The sequence below is a fragment of the Colletotrichum siamense genome (genome assembly GCF_013390195.1).
Source record: "Colletotrichum siamense strain Cg363 chromosome Unknown KSG_Cg363_contig05, whole genome shotgun sequence".
Classification (NCBI taxonomy): domain Eukaryota; kingdom Fungi; phylum Ascomycota; class Sordariomycetes; order Glomerellales; family Glomerellaceae; genus Colletotrichum; species Colletotrichum siamense.
Window position 1 is genome coordinate 1,563,466 of NW_023501018.1, and position 16,345 is coordinate 1,579,810.

At 56.2% G+C, this 16,345-nt stretch overlaps 7 protein-coding genes across 7 annotated transcripts; 3 read left to right on the forward strand and 4 right to left on the reverse strand.

The window, feature by feature from the left end:
• Window positions 1–85: 85 nt before the first annotated feature.
• CGCS363_v008044 (uncharacterized protein) lies at window positions 86–732 on the reverse strand (the record flags this gene model as incomplete). Its single annotated transcript, XM_036639893.1, has 4 exons — window positions 86–88; window positions 165–325; window positions 415–637; window positions 712–732. The coding sequence occupies 4 exons, from the start codon at window positions 730–732 to the stop codon at window positions 86–88; spliced, it is 408 nt and encodes a 135-aa protein (XP_036494413.1).
• Window positions 733–1,856: 1,124 nt separating this feature from the next.
• Window positions 1,857–2,909, forward strand: vps66 (putative lysophosphatidic acid:oleoyl-CoA acyltransferase; the record flags this gene model as incomplete). The annotated part of the gene is made up of 2 exons (XM_036639894.1): window positions 1,857–1,887; window positions 1,954–2,909. The coding sequence occupies 2 exons, from the start codon at window positions 1,857–1,859 to the stop codon at window positions 2,907–2,909; spliced, it is 987 nt and encodes a 328-aa protein (XP_036495112.1).
• A 526-nt stretch (window positions 2,910–3,435) lies between these two features.
• Window positions 3,436–5,307, reverse strand: CGCS363_v008046 (putative dihydroxy-acid dehydratase; the record flags this gene model as incomplete). Its single annotated transcript, XM_036639895.1, has 2 exons — window positions 3,436–5,167; window positions 5,231–5,307. 2 exons carry the CDS (start codon window positions 5,305–5,307, stop codon window positions 3,436–3,438), a joined length of 1,809 nt encoding a protein of 602 aa, XP_036494411.1.
• An 872-nt stretch (window positions 5,308–6,179) lies between these two features.
• clpP (ATP-dependent Clp protease proteolytic subunit) lies at window positions 6,180–7,164 on the reverse strand (the record flags this gene model as incomplete). Its single annotated transcript, XM_036639896.1, has 5 exons — window positions 6,180–6,616; window positions 6,664–6,805; window positions 6,861–6,886; window positions 6,938–6,956; window positions 7,012–7,164. 5 exons carry the CDS (start codon window positions 7,162–7,164, stop codon window positions 6,180–6,182), a joined length of 777 nt encoding a protein of 258 aa, XP_036494412.1.
• Window positions 7,165–7,503: 339 nt separating this feature from the next.
• Window positions 7,504–9,225, forward strand: CGCS363_v008048 (uncharacterized protein; the record flags this gene model as incomplete). Its single annotated transcript, XM_036639897.1, has 2 exons — window positions 7,504–7,837; window positions 7,895–9,225. 2 exons carry the CDS (start codon window positions 7,504–7,506, stop codon window positions 9,223–9,225), a joined length of 1,665 nt encoding a protein of 554 aa, XP_036495078.1.
• A 252-nt stretch (window positions 9,226–9,477) lies between these two features.
• On the reverse strand, window positions 9,478–11,850 carry CGCS363_v008049 (uncharacterized protein; the record flags this gene model as incomplete). Its single annotated transcript, XM_036639898.1, has 1 exon — window positions 9,478–11,850. The coding sequence occupies one exon, from the start codon at window positions 11,848–11,850 to the stop codon at window positions 9,478–9,480; it is 2,373 nt and encodes a 790-aa protein (XP_036495079.1).
• Window positions 11,851–13,143: 1,293 nt separating this feature from the next.
• Window positions 13,144–13,605, forward strand: CGCS363_v008050 (uncharacterized protein; the record flags this gene model as incomplete). The annotated part of the gene is made up of 1 exon (XM_036639899.1): window positions 13,144–13,605. The coding sequence occupies one exon, from the start codon at window positions 13,144–13,146 to the stop codon at window positions 13,603–13,605; it is 462 nt and encodes a 153-aa protein (XP_036494438.1).
• Between the last annotated feature and the right edge of the window lie 2,740 nt (window positions 13,606–16,345).

The following is a 16,345-nucleotide window of genomic DNA, read 5'->3' on the forward strand; positions in this document are numbered from 1 at the left end:
GGTTGGGAATGGGGGCGGGACGTGGACGTGGACGTGGACGGGATGAGAGGGCAGAAAAAAAAAAGAGAGAGAGAATGGACCCATTTCACTCCTGCGAGTGACGAGTCCAATCAATCGAGTGGTGTCACAGTGTGTGTGCACCTGTGGTGGTGGTGGTGACTTACCGATGCGAGAGTCTGACCCCTCACCGAACCCGCTCTCGTGAGGCCAGAAGCACCAGCCGCTGCTGCCGTTGAAGGGTGTGTTGAGTGTGCGGCGTCTCTGCCGGGGTATTCGCCAGCGCGCTGTGCGAGGGTCTTGCCGCGCTTCGGGTCCGAAATCTGGGCTGCAGCAAAAGAGCGGTCAGCGGGCTTTGATACACTTCGCTGGCAAGCACCTGCAGCACTGGAACAGCTGGAACAGGAAAATACCCACCTGGCTGCGGGACATGTCGCTTGAGGTCGACCAACGAGCCAACCTTGGCCGATGATGGCGGTGGAATCATGCTGCTATTGTTGTTCATCGTCCGACTGTTGTTTTGCGCATCGCTCATCTCTGAAAGGCCGCCCGAATGGATACTCGACGAGTGCGACATGCTCGTCCCCGGTCGGGGCAGAGCGCTGGGGGGTCGTATGACGGACGTTCGGAACTGGTGCTGCTGCATTGCGGTCGGGAGTCAGCCAATTTTGTTTTTCCTGTCGTGAATGTCATCGCAGGAGGCGCAGAACGCACCGTATTCTCCGAGGAGTCCATGTTGACTGGCGGTCGTGGTGTTGTCGTCGTCGATGCGGCGGCGGGGCTTGTTGACAGACTCGACTGGGACGATTAATGTGCGATAGGTACTGTGGCGATCAGCCGCTGCTGGCGGTGGGAGACGGCGACGACGTCTTCTTCGTTCGTTCGTTATTGTTGTAGAGTTGAAGCTGCAAACATGCGAAATGGCAAATACAAATCGCGAAAAGTCCACAGCTATGATTGAATATGGGGAGGGGTGTGGATTTGAGTGCACGAGCTCGAGGTGCCAATCTGCTGTCTTTTTGCTGTGACGGCTTGTTTGCGCCTCCCGATTGGGATTTGTGGAGGCCTTCACAGGGGGCCGCCTGTTTACACTGGATTGTGACTGTCGTTGTCTGGGCGACGGAGTTGTGCAAGTTGTGCACCTTACCTAAGCTAGATACCTCGCTCAGGTACCTTACCTAAGCTACTTAATCCCAGCCACCCAGGAACACCTCTCCAGGAGAGCCGCTTAGGTAAGGGACGCCGGTGCCACCCGCCAACTGAAGCTCCTTGTTCCTGCCTAAGGCCGACGCCCTCCCGACTTAAATGTCAGGCCAGAATTTCTACCGTCACAAAGCGGGGCAGTACACCCAATACGGAAAGCGGTCGCCAGAGCGGTCAGACCAGCAGCAGCTTTCTTGCGCCGCCAACCGCCCAGCGCAGACAAGGTCGCAGTGTGGCCTTTTCACATGTCACGAAGACCAGCCTGTCGCACCATGACGTTGGAAAGCTCATTCGCCAGCTCCCGCCAGAGATTTGTGTCTTGACGCCCCCCCGCCGACGACGAGGAATCTGCCCGATCATACAGGACACGAAGGCTGCCGTGCAGAGGCACGCGTATCACTGCTGTTGTTCTGTCGACGCCGTTTTCTGCCCATCCTCTCTCGCAAGGCTATCCTTCATTGCTAGCCATCAATCCCGATATTGACGAAGCTCGACTCGGACCGCGACGCCCCCTCCCTCGGCAGCGCATCCCTTCACGAATCGCATTGCAACGGAGCCACATGCCGCCGTGATCTACACCCCGAACCTCCCGCTTCCGGCCTCCTGCTCCGACTTACACGATCCTCGACCACATATCCCAAACCACAAACGCAGCCATGGAGAAGTTCAGCCAGTTCCGCGATAAAGGTTAGCACCCCTACCCATGATCACGACTATTTTCAAATCGCCGTCGCTAACACGCACCCAACCCAGGCTCCGGCATCTCGCCCTTCATCCCCGTCAAGACGCCGCTCTCCGCGCTCTCCTCCGTCTTCCACGCCTTCCTCTTCCTCATCCGCCTCCCGTTCTTCATCACCTACGTCGCGACCTACTTCCTCGTCCTCCACCACCTGCCCTTCCTGCCCGTCGCCGCCCGCAAGATCCTCCTCTGGGGCATGATGGGCATCCCGGGCATCTGGTGGGTCGACCTCCAGCTCGACGGCGTCCGCCGCGGCACCCTCGCCGAGCAGCCCCCGCAGCGCTTCCCCCACCCGGGCTCCGTCATCGCCGCAAACTTCACCTCCCCCATCGACGCCATCTACCTCGCCGCCATCTTCGACCCCATCTTTACCGTCTCCTACCCCAACACCCGCTCCGTCGAACGCATCTCCCTCCTCCGCGCCGTCCTCTACGCCCTCTCCCCCGTCCGCTTCGCCCCCCGCCAGGGCGCAAAGCTCACCGACCTCGCCGCCCTCCTCGAGCGTTACCCCGACCGCGTCGTCGCCGTCTTCCCCGAGGCAACCACCACAAACGGCAAGGGCGTCCTCCCCTTCACCCCGTCCCTCCTCGCCGCCAAGCCCGACGTCCACATCTTCCCCGTCAGCATCCGCTACACCCCCGCCGACGTCACCACCCCCGTCCCCGGCCGCTGGTTCAAGTTCCTCTGGGATCTTCTTTCTCGCCCAACCACCTGCATCCGCGTCCGCGTCGCCGAGAGCATTCTCAACTCCTCCGCCGCCCAGACCAACGGCGTGTCATCCTCCCACGACACCGGCTCCTCCGCGCAGCGACGCATGGGCGGCGAGCCTACGGGGCTTTCCGCCGAGGAGCAGCGCGTGCTCGACAAGGTCGCCGAGGCGCTGGCCAGGCTGTGCCGGAACAAACGTGTGGGCCTGACGTTGAGAGACAAGGCTGCCTTCGTCGAAGCATGGAGCGGAAGGAAAAAGTGAAATCCCTCCGTCACCGCAGTAAACCCAATTACAACACACACAAAAAAGGATGTGCAGGAAAGGCGGCCAGCAGTGATTTAATGTCAACTTGTTCGGGTATTTGCATAGCTAGGAGCCGGGGCTGCCTTGAACGCGTCATGTTTCGAAATCACCAACGCACTGGGAGGGGGGAAGAGATGAAGAAAAGCAGGTCATGAGCGGGCGCCCCGTCTTCTTACAGACGCGCGCCGCTGTGTAATGTCTACGTTTGTACGTTTTTGTTGGCGAGCTTCCATATACCACGATTCCAATTCTTATTTTTGAGCGCGCGGAAGTTTGCTCTACACCCCACACCATATACACACTTCAGTGATGTACAACCACCAGAGACGAACCGTAAACAAAACTCCGATTTTGGACTACCTTTTCCGAAGCCGTACAAGTAAGATGGTATAACAAAGCGTAAATCTCTAGTGGTGGAAGACCGCCCCATTTGCTCCCCCCTGAACCTGACCCGTTCACTTCCCCCCCCCCCCTCTCTTCTTCTTTACTGCAGCTTGCCGTCCGTAATGCAGCCCGAGGACGCGTCGCTCACGAGCAGAGAGTACTTCTTCAGCGTGCCCTTGCTGTACTTCAGCGGCGGCGCCTTCCACTCCGCCCTTCTCCTCGCCATCTCCTCCTCGGACACATTCGTGTCGATCACGCGCGACTCCGCATCAATCGTAATCACATCCCCGTCCTGCACCAGCCCAATCGGCCCGCCCTCCATGGCCTCCGGCACAATGTGCCCGATCAGGAAGCCGTGCGAGCCGCCGGAGAAGCGGCCGTCCGTCAGCAGCGCGACGTCCTTGCCCAGCCCGGCGCCCATGATGGCAGAGCTGGGCTTCAGCATCTCCGGCATGCCGGGGCCGCCCTTGGGGCCCTCGTAGCGGATGATGACGACCGTCTTCTCGCCCTTCTTGATCTCGTTGCGCTCCAGCGACGCGATGAAGTCGTCCTCGTCGTCGTACACGCGCGCCTTGCCCTCGAAGCGCAGGCCCTCCTTGCCCGTGATCTTGCCGACGGATCCGCCGGGTGCGAGCTGCCCGCGCAGGATCTGGATGTGGCCCGTGGGCTTGATCGGGTTGCTGAAGGGCCGGATGATCTGCTGGCTGTCCGGGAAGCCCTTGACGTTCTCGACGTTCTCCTTCATCGTCTTGCCGGTGACGGTGATGCCCGAGCCGTCGATCAGGCCCTCCTTGAGGAGGAACTGGAGCAGGCCGGGGGTGCCGCCGATGTCGTGCATGTCAGCCATGACGTACTTGCCCGAGGGCTTGAGGTCGGCGAGGAAGGGGGTGCGGTCGGAGACGGCCTGGAAGTCGTCGACAGTAAGCTTGATGCCGACGGAGTCAGCGATAGCAAGCAGATGCAGGACGGCGTTGGTGCTGCCACCAAGAATGTTGACGACGACCATGGCGTTCTCGAAAGCCTGGCGGGTCATGATGTCGCGGGGGCGGATGTCCTCCTTGAGGATGTTGCGGACCGCGGCGCCGATGGTCTCGCACTCGGCCTTCTTGGCGGGGTGCTCGGCGGGGCTGCTCGACGAGCCGGGCATGGTCAGGCCGAGAGTCTCGATGGCGGTGGCCATGGTGTTCGCGGTGTACATGCCACCGCAGGCGCCGGAGCCGGGGCAGGCGTTGCGGATGATGTCGAAGCGCTGCTCCTCTGTGATCTCGCCGGTGATGTACTGGCCGTAGGCCTGGAAGGCGGAGACGATGTCGATGGACTCGCCGGCCTTGCTGCAGCCGGGCTGGATGGTGCCGCCGTAGACCATGATGGAGGGGCGGTTGACGCGGCCCATGGCGATGGCGACGCCGGGCATGTTCTTGTCGCAGCCGGGGAGGGAGATGTTGCCGTCGTACCACTGGCCGTTCATGACCGTCTCGATGGAGTCGGCGATGATCTCGCGCGACTGCAGCGAGTAGCGCATGCCCTTGGTGCCCATGGAGATGCCGTCCGAGACGCCGATGGTGTTGAACTGGTAGGGGATCAGGCCGGCCTTGCGGACGGAGTCGCGGACGAGGTTGGACAGGTCGAGCAGGTGCATGTTGCAGGGGTTGCCCTCATACCAGACGGAGGAGATTCCGACCTGGGCCTTGTTCATGTCGTCCTCCGTCAGGCCCGTGGCGTAGAGCATGGCCTGGGAGGCGCCCTGGGACTTGGGCTGGGTGATTGTCGCCGAGACCTTGTTCAGCTTGCTGTCGTCGGCGCGACGGGCGGCGGTGGAGGAGAGGAGGCGGCTGGTCCGGGGGGAGTCATTGTCAGCGATTGGGTCTTGTTACAGGGTCAATTGGGTAACATACGCATGGCTGCTCGCGAACGAATGCCTCGTCGCAGCTCTGAGAGCTGTCGACTGGCGGGCGATGCACCGGGAGAGCATTGCGTCGAAAAGGGACCGCCGGCCCAATATTCAAGCGAATGCGGAGGAGGAGGGGCGGAGAGGGGAAGAAAAGAGTTGTAAGTCGTGTCGATTGAAGTAAGTCAGGCCTCAATTCATTGCCCGTCTTCTCGACTCAGGATCTTTTTATGGTGGTGTGAGGGTGAGGAGGTGAGTCACGGAAAGGCTGGTGCGGTGTAGAGAAAGACCTGAGATCACAGGGACAGTCACAGGGACACGGCGCACACGAAGTTGGAGATAGTTTGACCTAGGTCCATACCCGTAGGCCATGTCCCACCCCCCAGGAAATTTGGGGCGATGTCGGCTGCGTAAAATTTCTGGAGCTCCCCGCCGGCGCACTCCCCGCATTGAAATAGGAAATTGCTGATTGGCTGGCCGAGGTGGCCCCGGTGAGGCCCACGCCGAGGGGCCGGTGTAGGAGCTGAGGCGGTGGCCTGTCAAGGTGAACACGGTGAGCAAGGTGAGCGAAAGAGACAAGCATCAGCCAGCCCTGGAGACATAATCGCCGGTTCAACCATACGGTTTCCCTTCCACTTTTCTCATATTCACTCACAATAACTCAATTACATCAAGGCCACACCTGTTGTGCAATTCTCTCAGCTCCTGCTCTAGCTTCCACGTCTTATTTCCGCTAAAGCCCGCTACGCTTCCGGTTCCGGACCAGACCCTCTTTTCAGGCCGAATCCAAGTCCGCGATGTGGGTAATGGCTACCCGGCAACGCGCATACGGCCTCCATAATCCTCATAATCCGATCCCGTAATCGTTTCGTCGGGTGGGTATCCAGAGCATGACGTCTGTTTCAGAGCGCTCACACAGACAGCGTGACGGCTCATTCCATGTGTGCTTCGCGGCTCTATGGCTTCGTCTTCTGCTCCTCCGCCGACCCCTCCTCCTTCTTGTCCTTCTCCTCCCTGCGCGTCAGGATCTCGTCAATCACGCCAATCTCCTTGGCCTCCTCGGCGGTCAGGTACTTGTCGCGCTCCATCATGTCGTTGACCTCCTCCAAGTTGAACTTTTCGTGCCCAAAGGACTGGTTGATGTGGCGCCTCATGATCTCGTTGATCTGTCTGCGGATGCGCTGGATCTGGTTCGCGTAGATGAGGATGTCTGACGCCTGGCCCTGGGTGCCGCCGAGGGGCTGGTGGATCATGACGGAGCTGTGAGGGAGTGCGTAACGCTTGCCAGCCTCGCCTCCCGTCAGGAGCAGCGCAGCCATGGAAGACGCGGCGCCTAGGCATACTGTCGAGACAGGCGACTTGATGTATGTCATTGTATCGTAGATTGCAAGTCCTAAGTCCGTCAGCCTTGTTCTCCCCGCCGGGGCTCGGCCATCTAACCTGACGAGACTGATCCTCCAGGCGAGTTGATGTACATCGTGATGGCCTTGTCTGGGCTATCGGATTCGAGCCACAGCAGCTGGGCAACTATTGATGCGGACACCGTGTCGTCGATCGCGCCATTAAGGCACACAATTCGTTCCTGTCCGCCGTCAGTCGTCGCTCGCCTCGGAGATTGCGGAATCGCTGGATCGTACCTGTAGAAGCTTGGAGAAGATGTCGTCTGCCTACTCCGTCAGCGTTGAACTTCAGTCGCGGGTGTTGCAGTACTGACATGTCCTCCAGCCGTTGGACTACTCGATTAGCCATCTCCTCGAATCCAAACCATCAAGACCATGTGCTACGAACCGAGACCTCGGTGATGTACGGCAGGGGAATGTTTCCGGCCGGTGGCGAGCTTCCCATCATCGGGGGGACGGGGAAGTTGGTGAATGCCCTCGCATGTCGTCGCAGGGGCGCTGCGGCCCGCAGAGACCGAAATAGGGTGCGCTGGCAGTTCATGACGGCGCAAAAAGGGTTGCTGCGCACACTGAAAAGCAGGTGTTGAAGCTGAAGGAATTGAATGCGATGCGGCTGGCAGCGGCAAGTGGAGGTGACGTTTGTGCGCGCCCAGCGGTGCAGGCGGCGCGGCAGAAGCTTGCTGCTGTGACCCCCCTGCGGGGAACCCCCGAGCTCCGAGCTTCAACGCGCCTCTCGCCTAAAAAATGTCCCGAGGCGTGTAAAGCTGCCCGATTCCCCAAATCTTCAGACGTCATTGTCGCAATCGAGCAACGCAGCATCACCCTGCGCCAAATTCGACGGTTCCCAATGGCTTCCCGCCCAGTCAGGACAGGCGTCGCCATGAACCGTCGCCTCCTCTCCGCCCTCGGCAGTCGTCGAACTATCGCGAACTTCTCCCCCAAAGATCTGGAGCGAATCGCAACGAAGAGGAACGAATTGGCTGCCGACTTCGATCGCGGCCTGGGGGAAGATGGTGAAGGCAACAAGATCAGGCTTGACGCCGAGGAGAAAACGATCAGCACGTCGGTTGGCGAGCTGCCCATGTCACCCCTCATGGATCCAGACTTCGTAGAGACTACCAAGAGGTGGAGGCATCACAAGGGAAGGGCGAACAAAGGCGAAGTCAAGGACCTAAAGGAGAGAGCGAGGAGGAAACTTGATGAAAATGCATATGGTCTGTTGTGCCCAGCTGGTTTGAATTCTGGTCACGAAGCTAACGAGGTTTTCCCAGCTCATGCCTTGGCATCTCCCGTCCGAATATGTCAGGTCTTTAGAAAACGTCTCCCCTCCTACTTCCACCAAAAGTTCAAGGCCGTTCAGAACTTGGAAACCGGCAAGTTTTGGGCAATCCCGGAGGATATTGAATCAGCGGCACCAGAGAATGATACAGCAGACCAAGAGCCGGGTGCTGGCGAAGGAGCGCAAGAGCAGAAACCCATGATGGGGTCGCCTTCGGGCTACGTTATGGCCAGGAAACGGGTAATCTACAATATGTTGCAGAAGCCGGGTTCGAGCCCATATTCTGGAACCTCCAAGGCTGTCTTCGCCAGGCGGGCGAACTTGAAAACCGAAAGGAACCAGATCGTATGGCGCCAAGACATGGACAACTTCGTGCTGGAGAATCTGAGGCGTCAAGCGGTCAACACCATCTTGTATTATTTGCGGTTGTCGGAAGACGCTGACCGTGGATATCTGAGGCCATGCAGCTTCCGGGACGTACACGAAATGCAGAAGCGTGGGTGTCTGCTGTGGATGCCGCCAAACGGAGACGGCCCGGAGCCGTTGGAGCAATTCGCTACTTTTGACGTCCCGGACGTCAAGTGGGAGAAGAAGCTGGCCGTTCATGACCTCAACCAACTGCTGGGACCCGAACACATGGCAACTTTAAGGCAGTATTCCTTGTTCAAGGACAACTCGCTGATCCTGTTGGGCAAGCGACGGTCAATAGCTCTGCAGCTTGTGCTCTGGAAGCTACAGGGATATTTGGCAGAATTCCCTCAAGATTTCTGGGAAACTCCTTCGAAGACACGGCTGCCCAAAGAGGCTGGTCCAGCAACAGCAAAGAACGACGGGCTAATGAAGAAAAGTCAAGATGGCAGGGGTTTCTCGCGAAGAGATGCGCCGGGAGGGAAGCCATCAGCAGGAGACCACTCCGAAGGACGAGGAAAGAGACCGCAAGCTGAAAGGGGTCATCTCAGAAGAGGCCCGTTGGATGGCAACGCCCCAAGACGCGGCATGTGTACACGAAGCACGGATTTCGCGGCAGAGGCTAAAGAGAGCCAGCCCTCGAAGGAGAAATCGAAGAAAGGCTCGAAAAACAAAGCCGCCGTGTCTAAAAAGGACAAAGCCAAAGGGCGCGATCCCACAGAGGACGAACCGAAGAAAGTCTCAAAAAGAAACCCCAAGGGTGTCAATTTATCTAAATTGGACGAAGCTGATAGGGAAGCGATAAACGCAATTCTCGAAAAGAAACACCAGCGAGCACGGGAAGCGACGGAGGAATTAGCTACACACATGAGGCTGCACAGAGATATTGAGAGGGGCAGGTGGTCCGATGAATGAGCATATTCAAGTTGGGGATGACAAGAAGTTCACAACACGCACGAATACATTTGGCCTGACCGCCCAACATTCCCATCTCATCTCTCTAAGCATCTCTGCGTCATTTTGGGAAGACGCGAACCCAGTCAGGGGAGGTCATGTTCTACAGTGTGCTTTGATAGAGCCCACTGCTTTCACGGCCACATGCGAGCTGAAAATTGTTTCGAGACTAACTTGAAGGAAAGGTAAGCGTGATCACAGGTCTGCGGGTGTCTACGAAAAGCTTCCCACGACAGTAACATTGCGGGCATCCGGCCCAAGACGCAGCGTAACCTCCTCTCCCTTGAACTCCGTCGCCGCACCACCAACCGTAACATTCTTCAGCTGACGACCCTCCGGCACCCTCATCTTGACTCTCACCTCCGTCGGGGGCGCCTTATCAAAGCCCAAGGTCGTCGTGACAGTGCTCGCCTTCTCGTCCAGCTGCATATCCAGATCGACGAGTCCCCATTTCGTCGGGGCCCTCTGCACCGCGACTTTGCCCTCACTGAGCCACTTCCTCGGCACGCCCCGTCCAACCAACAAGGCGTCGTCGTCCGGGTGGTCCAGCAGCAGCGCGGCTCTCAGCAGGATAGGGATGGTGAACTCGGACGGCTGGCAGTACGTGCTCGAACCGCCCCCGGTGCCGGCGACCTCGGCGGCTAGCCACAAGCCGCGGTTGTGCACGTGGTATCTGTGTGTGTACAAGAACAGCACGAACTCGTCGATGCGGTCCTGGAGCAGGAGGCTCAACGCGTAGCCGTACGAGATGAAGCCCAGAATATCTCGCGTGTCGGACTTCAAGGGCGTCACGTTCGCCACGACACCCAGACTCGTGATGCCGTATGCCCGCATCGAGTCGATCACCATGTCCGTCTGGTTCGACGAAAGAACAGACGCCTGTAGCAGCTCAGAGTACACACGGTGAGGCCACCACTGCGACGACGCATCCCCCTTCTCCGCCAGGTCTTCCAGCACGTGCGTCGTCTCGTTCGGGAGCACAGGCACATACGGCGGAGTGAAGTTGCGCTGTACATATCTATCAAGAGTCACTGCCGTCTGGTTAACCAGCTTATCCGCGCGCTCGTTCCAGTCCTTGGCCTGCTCCGCGAACGCCTCAATCTTGCTCAGATCCCGCAACCCGCGCGCGGCAAAGGCAGCATTGTTCCAGTACGGCTTCTCAAACCGCCACGCGTCGCTCCGCAGCGCCGCATCGGACTCGCTCCAGCCGGAGATGAGGCCGTAGTACGGGTCCGTCGCCGGCAGCTTCAGATTCTTGTCCTGGCGCGTCGTGAGCATGCCCACCCACGCGAGGATCTTGGCCTTGTACTTATCCACAAAGGCCGCATCGCCGGTGTACTGCACGTAGCGCGCGATCAGGGACAGCGACAGGCCGAACTGCGGCACCGCGGGCCCGCGCATCTTGATCGCGCCGTTGTCGTAGACGTACCAGTCCATGTAATTCTCGAGCACGGCCTTGGCCTGGTCAAAACGGCCCCATACGAGGTTCGCCGTGAGCGAGCTGGTCAGGATGTCCTGGAAGCCGTCATACTCCGAGCCGCCGTAGTCGCGCTCGAAGGCGCCGTAGCGTGGGGACACGCCGCCGCCGCGGTTGACGAGCTCCGCTGCGAAGGCGTGCTTGCCCATGTCTGCCCAGGTTTCGTCGGGCAGGGTGAGGGAGAGGCCGTCCTTGACGTGGGAGGTCCAGTAGTCCGTAAAGCGGATGAGCGCCGGGTAGAAGTCGTTGGCGGTGGGGTGTGCCTTCAGGGGCAGGAATTGCTTGTAGTCCAGAGCGAACTTGTGGGCGCGGACGACGCCGCCCTTGATGTACGTCATGGAGAACCAGACGTGGACGATCTCCGGGTCGGGCGAGTCGACGTCGGCGAAGGCGGTGATGTCGACCCAGTCCGTTGCGTCGTTGAGCCCGCGGTAGATCTTGCGGCACGCGGGCATCCAGCCACTGAGGAGCCCATCAAAGCTGTAGTTTGAGTGTGTCCCATCCGCGGCCTCGAGCAGGTCGTTCCACGGGGCGTAATTCTTCGTCGTGGACTGCCAGTCCAGCGCCATGGTGTCGTTCGCCTGTACGTTGCCGAGGTACGTGTCCCACGGGAGGAAGGACAGATCAATAACATCGCGGACATGTGTCTCGACAGGCTCGCCGTCCTTGAGGAGGCGCTCCGCCAGAACGTCGTTCTGCTTGAGATTCACATCGTTGGCGGGGTCTAGACCAAAGTACGCGTCAACGGTCCTGTTGAGCGAGACGGCCTCGTCGCTTGAGGCCTCGACGTATCGCTTGATCTCGCGGCGTGTGCCGGAAGCTGAGACCAGAACCAGAGGGCCGTCGAACCGTGTGAGGTCTTCGTAGGCCGTCCATGTCTCGCTGTTGTAAGTGAAGGTGTCGATGGCGGTGAGACCATCGGCCGTCTTCTCCTGGCGCGGGTTCAGATGGTCCAGGGTGGGCGCGCTGAAAGGCTCAAAAGATTCATGTCTGGCTAGTTGCGGCACCTCATGATAAGGCTTGGGGTGCTTGACGTCGCCTCTGCCAGCCAGAGCTGTGATAACGAATGAAGAAAAAACGATTGACTTTAGAAAGGAGTGTCGAGGCATCTTGGTACCTGTGCCTGTCAGGACTTGTAGAGGACCGAAGTGTCGATACTAATGAGAGAACACCATTTGGCCAAGGAACTCATCGCTTCATGTAGTTTTTGGACCTTTCATAGTGAGATGAAGGGGCGACGATAGTTCATTGGTGTCTGGCCATGTGCGAGTTGGACAGGGGTGCACCTGAGTCGAGTCATTACACTAAAGAAGGTTAATTGATTGTTTGTAATTGGGCGGAAAAGCTTTGTTCACTTGGCTCCAGTAATGACTGCACCAAGGCCCTACAACCAACGAAGTTGAAGGGCGAGAGAATGAATTCGGAAGGGTGGTATCGGCTTCGGCATCCGGGGCGATCAAGAAGCTCTCGCGCGCGCTTGGCCGTCCGCGCCGACTTCCAAAGCCGCACCCTACACTGACCTCGCTCGAGAACTTTCCTTGGGGGCTAACTACTAGATTCAGTATTCGGTTATCTCGGCAAACGTCTTAACTTACAGTGAAATTGCGACTACCCCTGAAAGGCAGACAAGCCGTATCCAGTTATCCGGTTGTTCCGGCCGGATGAGAAACCAAAAAGAAACACATGCACTTTTGATGGGCATACTGTGTAGCCGTAGAATTGGCGGCTCACAAAAGGAATATTGAAGGCTGAATTAGCGGCGACTATAGTCAACGGCATGGTGTTGCGAGTTCTGATCGCAACAGTGTTTTCGAATTAGGCATTGCAAACATTCTTCATCAAATCGACATCCATCCTTTGTGCAAGTTGCCCAAGCTGAAAAGAATTCTGTCTTTGTATGATATCTGATGGATTAGAAGGTTTTTTTTAAAAAAAAAAAAAATAACACGTCATCGGTGTCTTTTCTAACTTCCATGCGAAACAGTGAGCCACTTTGTGTTCAGAAACCCAGCACAACATATTAAAAATGAGGCCAATTTATCATCAAAAAGAACACCGATGTTAGAGTTATGAGTACCAGGTTTCTAATTGTTCGTCTGAATATGACACACTTGTATCCTATGAATCCTTTTGTGGTGTTTGTCTCCGCTGTGTATGAGACGATTGGGGAATTCCCACAGTCGCAAGGCTACAAAACACCTGATCACAGAACCAACATAAGCATCAGGTGAACCTGCAAGATTCCCCACTGCGTATCGCTTATTGACTTCCATGGTTTCTAATTGGTCTTGTTGGTTCTGTTGGTCTTGTTGAACCCCTAGGAATCTTGCACATTACCCCGCTTGACCTCTCGCAACACCTGACTCCTCTTGTTCTCATCATACTTGGCGACCATCTTCAACATGAGATGGCACGCACCCACCTGTCACCAGCCGGACGTACATGTCGCAGACGATGGCTTCCCGTTTTGCAGAGGATGCGGCAAGTCAGCACAAGAGATGCGACACCGTCGCGAGGATACGCACTCTTCATTGGAACCGCTGCCTCCAGACGAGCCGGAAAGACGTCTCAATCTATGGTGGCCACCTTCGGTATCATATACGTCGAATGATGGCACAAAGTTCGACATCCCAGAAGCTTCAGTAGTGCCGCCAGTTTCCCCAGCAGGCCACGGGAATCAGATCTACGAGAGATCCTTAATGCCGAACGAGTTCCGACTCGCATGTATTTCTGCAACGCCTAGCAAATCCGATACCACGTACCCAATTCACCTTTCATTCGAAGTTTTCGAGGACGATCACTATCCCGATTACGACACAGTCTCCTACGCCTGGGGCGGTGAAGATAACAACAGGGACCAGTAGGCATGCCTGATTAAACTCTGAGTCTCATACTGCGGGAATCAACTAACCTGTTTGAACTCGCAGCAACTGTCTTATCTATATTGGCGACTACTGGGACATTTTATACACAACCCGAAATTGCTGGGCTGTTCTGCGATACCTTCGTCCCTGGAGGGGCACCAGATTAGTCTGGCTAGACTTCGTTTGCATCAACCAATCCGACATGAACGAGAAAACCAAGCAAATTTTGAAGATGGGTCACATATACTCCCATTGTAACCAAGTGTTCTTATGGCTTGGACAAGACGCTGTGTCTCATGACCAAGCCGCTCTACCGTCTCGCCGTCCTCTCGAACATCTTCAAGGCCTCCATCAGATTCTCTTGCGAAACTACTTTACTCGAGTGTGGGTCATTCAGGAGCTGGTTCTGTCACCTCGCATCAGCATGCCTTATGGTAACGACGTTTTTGAGGTGTACCCTCAAAGCATTGAGAACATGGCAGAAAACCTGGCAACATCCCCGGCGCCATGGCTCAATCTTGCCACGCGAGGGTTATCACACAATCATTCTTGGACAGAAGTCATGAGGATGACCTCGCAGTCAAAATGTTCAGACGCTCGAGACAGTCTGTACGGTGTACTCGGGCTGTGGGCATCCGGCGGCAGTTTGCCCACCCCAAGTTACGCAATTTCTTACCAGCACATGATGATAGGCATGTTCGCCTGGCTTCTGATCCATGAGCATGATCTTAACGTTCTCCTTGCTGCAAAATGTATTTCCTTTGCAGAGTATGAAGATCCCTTACCGTCATGGATACCACCTTGGAGGACGCACAACTTTTGGCAGTGGTTCATCAACGTTTCTTCCAGGAATCAGGTCAAGCCCCCAGGTTTGACTTTCCCTGTCAAGAACATGACGTATAACAATGGGGAACTCGGCCCACCATACGGCCGACCCTGGCGTCAGTCTCGGATCACAGTCGACCACAACACTGGCGCACTCTCCTTGGTCGCAATCAAGATACACGTCATGCAATTTGATTTGCAAAAGCGAGACACGGACCCTAGCGATAATGTGTGGTCATCACGGTGCTGTCTCCATGTCCAGACTTCCAAAAACATAGCCGGTATTGTCAAAGAGGGTGATGAAATATACCTTCTTAGTCCATCTACTCCTGGGGGGCAAGACAAGCACGAACCACTAGTTTATCTCTTCTTACGGAAGGTTGCGAATCGAATGCACACGCTTATTCTGTGTGAGCCAATGGTTTACTTCAAACGTTGTCCGGTGTGGGAGTCGCTGGAAGAAACGCGAGTCGACCGGTCACTGGCGGTAGACGAGCTTCAAGAACTCTGGCATCGTCCAATGTACATATTTGACGAAGACATGCACACCGGTGGATTCCTTGGTCGAGGTCTACAAAGAACGTTTCCAGGAAATGAAGACACTCCGTTTCATGTCTTGCTGGCGGTCATCTTAAGCAGCAATGATGTCCAATGGCCGCTGGACATCAGCGCCCCACGCAGCTATGATATCCAACTGCTGCTAGACAACGACGCCGCCCGGAGATTTGACGCCAACATCAAGACGAACGAAAAATTCGTAAGATATGGAAAAACGATTTCCTATCTCACATTTAAATTCAGCAAATCTTACTGGGAAGGTGTTGAGGCTTTTTACACCATGGACAAAAACCGGCTTGATGATGAAGGAACGACTTTCCAGTGCAACGACAATCCTCCCGAGAGCGAGGAATGGAACCCTGTCTACGCTCGCAGTTGTTGGGATCTCCCTGAAATATTTAGGCACAAGGAGGCGATGTACGTCGAATGTGAACTTCCCAACGTCCACAAACTTCTTCTCAGAATAGACCGCGAACTATGTATCACCAGCATCTGGCGGTCCATCGGTTTTCGCAATCCCAAGGGATCCTGGGGGGAATTGCTCTATGCGAGGGCTGTTTATCCTAGCATGACGGATCCCGGAGATCTCAAGGCAAATGATGAACACCAGAGACATCATAGCATTCATCGCGTTGGTAACAGTGTTGTGGTGGGGTTAGAGTCGCGAATTCACATAGTTTGATACGAGACGAGACTATAAGATACGATTTGATATCCTCAGTATATAATCCGTGACGTCTAATGGTTGCCCATCTCGAAAACCCCAGCATCGAGGAGGGATGAATAGGGTCTCGGCGTGCCAATTCCAAACAATGGCCAGCTCGCCATGACGTTTAGACAGTCATATGTAACTTTGCATCTAGTATTGATAAAGAAACGCAATTAGACGGAGAAGACATCAACTTCTTCGGTTCGAAATCTGCGATCTTATATCTACAGCGTGGAAGATAAGAAAGGATTCGAAAGAAATATGAGCTATCTTGGGACAGCGTTCACAAAGCCAATATCCGCTCCTCATCAAAATCATCTTGGCTTGTTCACTACTATCGTCGTTGCTACCATCATCATCATTATCTTTGCTATGATTTCTCCTATCATCATCTCTACTATCTCTATGCTCGTTGACATCGCTATATTATAATCAGCAAAGATGTCATTGCTATAGTGGTTTCCGATTAGCAGCTGTCATCTTACACATCACCCCCCCCCCCCCCCCCCCCCCCCGATCACCTGGGATCACTTCATAAACTACCAAATCATCCACATCAGCCCATCTTCAACCCCCTTCCTCATTCAACCGCCCGAGGGATACGTGCATCTCGCACACCGGATCAACTATTCATCCAGTAAGCCATCC